At 43.6% G+C, this 6,198-nt stretch overlaps 1 protein-coding gene across 1 annotated transcript; it reads left to right on the top strand.

Annotated features, from left to right (window-relative positions):
- Positions 1-429: 429 nt before the first annotated feature.
- LOC147881428 (phospholipase D alpha 1-like) lies at positions 430-3,499 on the top strand. Its single transcript, XM_087370014.1, has 3 exons — positions 430-528; positions 705-2,655; positions 2,978-3,499. The coding sequence occupies exons 1-3, from the start codon at positions 430-432 to the stop codon at positions 3,430-3,432; spliced, it is 2,505 nt and encodes an 834-aa protein (XP_087226140.1). The 3' UTR covers positions 3,433-3,499.
- The last annotated feature ends 2,699 nt before the right edge of the window (positions 3,500-6,198 follow it).

Raw genomic sequence — 6,198 nt, 5'->3', positions numbered from 1 at the left:
ATCACCTAAAACCCTTCTCAAGGATGTGTCTTCTATAATCGAATCCCTTTACTATACATCTATGATTTTCAACTACCACATGAGTCTCACTCTATTATTTGGGTGATTTGACATTCTCAAACGTTGCCTTCGTTTTCGGCCCCTTACAATATTTGTGCTCTATCCATTGCTCTAATTCGCATTGAAACTTTCTCCATTCCCCTCTTCAAAGTTCACTTATAGACATTGCCATCGTAGACGAGAGCTCATAGACAAGAGAGAAAAGCCTAAGTGTCGATTTTGCAGGGGCAAAAATGCGTGTACGTTTGTCATTATTTCATATAACTTCCTAGAGAATCAAGCCCATTGCCCGTGCTGGTTCTTGTTTGGATCATAGCCTTTCGCTGCTAGTGCAAACTGCGTCGTCAACTATTCCCGCTAGAACGCTCCATGGAGGCGTCTTTGTTTCACGGCGTGCTTCTCGCAACAATTTATGAGGCGACTGACCTTATCAATGAGCACCGTCGATCCCCGAACTTTCTTCAAAAGGTAAGAAAAACTGGAATCGAGCCTGCTTAAGAGAAGGAACTCTTTTCAGATTTATACTGGTCTAGTTTTTGATTGGTGGAGTAGAAAATTGCATACTATTTATATGTACTGAATAAGGCGGAATTAGATGGCTGCTTGAATCTTCAATGCTAATTCTATTTGCTCTCTAGTTGCAGCTTTGTACATGCTATGATCGGCAAGTTATTGAGGAGATTGAAGAGTTCTTGCATGTAGGAAAAGGATTGAGCAAGCTGTATGTCACTATAGATTTTGGCGTTGCCAGAGTCGCAAGAACGCGGGTCATAAAGCACGCCCCGTTGGATCCTCAGTGGAACGAGTCCTTCCATATTTTCTGCGCTTACGAAGCTGATCGTGTGACCATCAACGTGAAAGATGAACTTCCCATTGTCGGTTCGGTTGTGGTCGGCACAGCGCACATTCCAGCGAATGAAGTCCTGTCTGGAAACGTAGTAGAGGGCTGGTATGATCTTTGCAGCGAGAAACACAAGAGCAAATCAAGAGGCAAAATCCTTGTAAGCCTACAGTTCCAGAAGGTGGAAAATGATCCATGCTGGGGTAAAGGCCTGAATTGTGCTGTCGATGTTTCTGGTGAAGTGAATTACACATTCTTCAAGCAGGAAAAAGGCAACAGGATACGACTCTACCAAGACGCGCACATGGCAAACGATTTCATGCCTCATGTACCTTTGGATGGAGGCACGTGCTACAAACCGGCCCGATGCTGGGAGGACGTTTATAATGCTCTCGCGGGAGCCAAGCACTTGATCTACGTAGCGGGATGGTCAGTGTACACCAAGATCAAATTGGTTCGTGATATGGAGAGGATGATTCCAGGCGCAGAAGGCATGACTTTGGGAGACCTTCTGAAGATCAAAGCCGAGGAGGGGGTAAGGGTGTTGCTTCTAGTGTGGGATGATCGGACTTCGCTTCATCTGCTGGGGTCTAAGGCAACAGGAATCATGCGCACACACGACGAGAACACGGGAGCCTATTTCAAAGGCAGCAAAGTTCACTGCGTGCTGTGCCCTCGCAACCCTGACGATGGCTCTAGAGTGGTTCATGGAATGGAGATAGGATGGATGTTTACTCACCACCAGAAGACGGTGGTAGTGGATGTTGCAGCCTCCGATTGTGCGAATGATCAGGCACAACGCACTTTGGTGAGCTTTCTGGGAGGCATCGACCTCTGCGATGGCCGCTATGACACGCAGGTGCATTCTCTATTCCGAACGCTGCAGGATGTCCACAAGGAGGATTTCCGGCAAAACAACTTCGAGGGGGCGTCTCTGAAGCTGGGAGGCCCGAGGCAGCCATGGCACGATGTGCATGCGATGGTGGAAGGTCCGGCAGCGTGGGATGTGCTCTATAACTTCGAGCAGCGGTGGAAGAGGCAAGCTGGCAAGAGGGGACTGCTGCTGGTGATCAAAGAGATAAGCACTTTGTGGCGTCCTGCGAGTGAAGAAGTCGCAGAGTATGATACAGAAACTTGGAGCGCTCAGATCTATCGATCCATAGACGAGGGAGCTGTGATGGGATTCCCACACGATGCGAACGTAGCAGCGGCGATGGGGCTGGTGGCAGGAAAAGAAAACACCATCGACAGGAGCATTCAAGACGGCTACATCTGTGCGATTAGGCGAGCCAAGAACTTCATCTACATGGAGAATCAGTACTTTCTAGGGAGCTCAGCGAGCTGGGACTCAGAGGAGAGGGAAGGCGGGGAAGCTCTGCAGCTGGTGCCGATGGAGCTGACGCTGAAGATAGTGAGCAAGATCGAGGCGGGAGAGAGATTTGCAGTGTATGTGGTAATTCCGATGTGGCCGGAGGGGGTGCCTGAGAGTGCGATCGTTCAAGATATCTTGCATTGGCAGAGGTTGACGATGGAGATGATGTACCAGCGCATCGCTAAGGCATTGCAGGATCGAGGAATGAGCGAACATGGTGCAAAACCTACAGACTACCTTAACTTCTTCTGCTTGGGCAACCGAGAAGCTCGTCTCCCCGGCGAGTACAAGGCCCCTGAGGCTCCCATACGCCGCTCAGATTACCGTCGAGCTCAAGATCAGCGGCGATTCATGATCTACGTGCACGCAAAGACGATGATCGGTCAGTGAATCAATCTTTGATGCTCAAATTGCTAGCTTTTGTCGCAGCTGATAGTCAAGAACGATGGTGGAACGCTCCAAATTCTACGTACGTTCGACTACGATGAATGCATGACTCTTGCAAATCGTCTCTTTCATGCAGTCTAGTCTTCTGTACTTGCAAATTGCGCAATCGTATAGTTTCTCTGGATCGTTGGACGATACATGCTTGCTTATTGTTCGGCGTTGATGCGTGATCGCGCAGTCGAAGACGACGATAATTCTTGCGTTGAAACTGATCGGGTCACGACCGCGTAACTCTGTTAGTGTGTTTTGTGGTGCAGTGGACGATGAATACATCATCGTTGGATCCGCGAACTGCAACCAGCGTTCCATGGACGGAGCTCGGGACTCGGAAATCGCAGTGGGAGCGTACCAGCCACACCATGGAAGCTCTTCGACGTGCGCATCAGCAGGGCGTGGTGCGCGCGGCCAAGTGCATGGCTTCAGAATGTCGCTGTGGATGGAGCACACGGGCTGCAGAAGCATCGACGAAGATTTCCTGCATCCACAAACCATCGACTGCGTGAACAAGATCCAAAGAATTTCGCAGGAGATCTGGGATTTGTACACCAGCCCAAACATCGTGGATCTTCCTGGGCATTTGCTGCCATATCCCATCGCCGTGTTGCCTGACGGCGATGTCGATTGCCTCCCGGGCTACCATTACTTCCCAGATACCAGAGCCCCTGTGCTGGGAACACGCTCCACTACTCTCCCGTCGCTGCTCACTCTATGACTCAATGAATCACACAATCCATCACTCGTGTGCACACAGAACATTCAATTTTCTCAGACTTAATTGAACCCAGCAATACACCTTCTTAACACTTACCAAAACTATCCAGTTGAAAATGCAAAAATATAACTAGCATGCTTTGAAATTTGCACTTTTGATACCTATTTTCAGATTTAACGGTTAATTTTCCAAATGTATCATTCACTTGACTCTAAACCAGTGTTCCCCAAAAATATTTTTGGTTGCACAATGAGAAACTAAAGTTTGTAGGTTTTTGGATCAAAATATTTTTGGTTGCACAATGAGAAACCATATTTTTGGTTGCACAATGAGAAACCAAAGTTTGTAGGTTTTTGGATCAAAATATTTTTGGTTGCACAATGAGAAGCCAAAGTTTGTAGGTTTTTGGATCAACCTGGTCATCACAAACTTGAGATTTTATGATTTGTGCTTATAAGAAGGGAAATTTCAGCACTTAAACCACATTAAAATTTTACCCTTTGTCATCAAGGCCTTTGAAAAACTCCATCCACATATCTTGATGGTTTAAAAAATTTACACTTATGATTTTACACTTTCAAGGAATTGTAGATAATGTTAAACTTATGGAAATGTAAATTGACATGTTACAAGAAGGAACATAGTTGCTCATATATTCATGAAAATGTAGAAGAAAATACATTCAGGAAAAACATCTGAATACATCTTCATTGAAAAAGCACCAAAATAGCTCAAGGATCCATGACACACTTTCATACCACTTTAGAATATCCATGGCTACACGTTTTTACTGCATTGCGCCATAGCTGTATAGCTGGCATAAAATCAAATTCTGCTAGAGCGGACCTTCAATTGAAATTCACATAAGAGAATCCAAGTTCTTGGTTTCCAATCTATTTCTCAACTTGTTTTTAATGATGTTTTGAATGTTGAATCCCCTTTCACAAATAGCTGTGCTATTGCACTGCAACATTGCCTTCATTTCTACCAATAAAGCACCACGTATCTTTCAACACTTTGCCTTTCCAATCTGATGCTGCTTGTATTTTGAAAATATGGTATTCCCTCTTCAATGCTCTACCATCAATCAAGCATTCTACATGTGTGCCATCCACTAATATTGCATCATTTCCAAACTGTTGTACCAACACTCCTAGTTCATTTCCTCCATAGCTTTTCAGCTCTTGAGTTGAAGGAAATGTGGAGGGTGCAAGGATTTTAAAGCTCTCCAACACACGATTTTCAAAAAACCAAGATTGCAAGTTACTTTTAACTTCATTACAAAAAGCACGTTGAAATTCAAGGCTTCAGCGAGATCACTGCCTATTAACACACCTATCAATTCTTTTCCCATAATACATATCTCCTTTCAAAGCCCTGTGCATACTATATAACCAATCATCTTGGCCGCCAAACTTAGGAATAGAAGGGAATCCATAACCATCATGACCTTGCATCTTTATATTGATGTCTTGCGGCCCCATAAACTCCATCTCTAGCAAAGTGATGGTGGAAGCCACAAGGCTAGGAATTATTGTAACATCCAAATAATACTTTTGAAAGGCATATGACAAGCTTGCAAGATGATCCATCACATCACCCAAGAAATGCAACATGGACATAAACTTGAAGTTTAAAACCAATTTAAACAATCTTGCATTTTCCTCTTGTAAGCATACCAAAAGTGGCTCATACATTTCACATATCTTGGAAATTATCTTAAACCTACTCAACCATCTCATCTTGTGTATTTTCTCCATCCTCAAGCTAGGACAATCAAGATGAAGAGCCAATTTAGCCAATCTAGAGGACCTTTTAAAGCATTTCTTAAACATTCTAGCAATCTCATTCAACACAAAATCCACATGTTGTGCATTAGCATTATGTTTGAAAGTGTCGGACACACATAAGTGAGATCGGTGTGCAACACAATAAATCGATGTCAAGAAAGGACTCCTTTTCTTTAACAATGCAGCCAATCCATTTGTAGAACCAACCATCATTGATGCACCATCAGATCCAAAGCTGACCATTTTCCTCTCATCTATATCATATTCTCTAAAGAGCTTTATTATTGCAATTTCCAAACCCCTAGCTATCCTGTCATGCACTATAAGTAATCCCAAGAAAGAAACCTGAGGCTCATGATCATAGATATAAGTAGCATACATAATCAAATGCTCCACAACCGAGATATCTATAGACTCATCAACTAAGAGACTGAAAAATGGCGATTTATTCAGACTCTCTATTGTAGTATCTAAGATAGACTCACTGATGTAAGTAGCACATATAGCTGTAGCTTTCTCATTTTGGTATAAATCTCTAGGAGCCAAAACAGTTCCACACAAGTGCAATAAATCCAGAATTGCAGAAAATTACAAAAATGCCATGTCTTCCTTAGCAACATGATAAGAAGCTTGAAACAAATTTAAAATTCCTGCATCAACATCACCTAGTTGCCATTGTATTTCTTCATGTAATGCTTTCTTTCCATAGTTTAGTGCATATGAAGCCCACTTGTGTTGTTTTTGTCCATTTTTTATGAACTCAAATTTGTAAGAAAACAATACAATGTCTGTGCTCAACAGATAACAGGATCTCATATGCAAGAGAGAAAAGCAGATAGTATGGAGAATAAAAAATTTGATTACTGTAGAATTGATACAATAGATGGCGCTGCCTCCCAGCCGTGCGCTCCTATGAAAGAAGCTTCGATGGCGAGCTGGAAACAGTAGAGGACGGAGGCTGGATACTAAGGAATCA

This window comes from Dipteris shenzhenensis, chromosome 31 (genome assembly GCF_047967505.1).
Source record: "Dipteris shenzhenensis isolate YYH24624 ecotype China chromosome 31, Dip_SZ_1.0, whole genome shotgun sequence".
Classification (NCBI taxonomy): Eukaryota; Viridiplantae; Streptophyta; class Polypodiopsida; order Gleicheniales; family Dipteridaceae; genus Dipteris; species Dipteris shenzhenensis.
This window is presented reverse-complemented; position numbering and strand designations above follow the sequence as displayed.

Excerpts from the sequence above, each read along its gene's own strand:
- LOC147881428 (XM_087370014.1), top strand. The coding sequence starts at position 430 with ATGGAGGCGTCTTTGTTTCACGGCGTGCTTCTCGCAACAATTTATGAG. Across the intron at positions 529-704 it reads CCCCGAACTTTCTTCAAAAG|CTTTGTACATGCTATGATCG; the intron begins GTAAGAAAAACT and ends CTCTAGTTGCAG. Across the intron at positions 2,656-2,977 it reads GCACGCAAAGACGATGATCG|TGGACGATGAATACATCATC; the intron begins GTCAGTGAATCA and ends TTTGTGGTGCAG.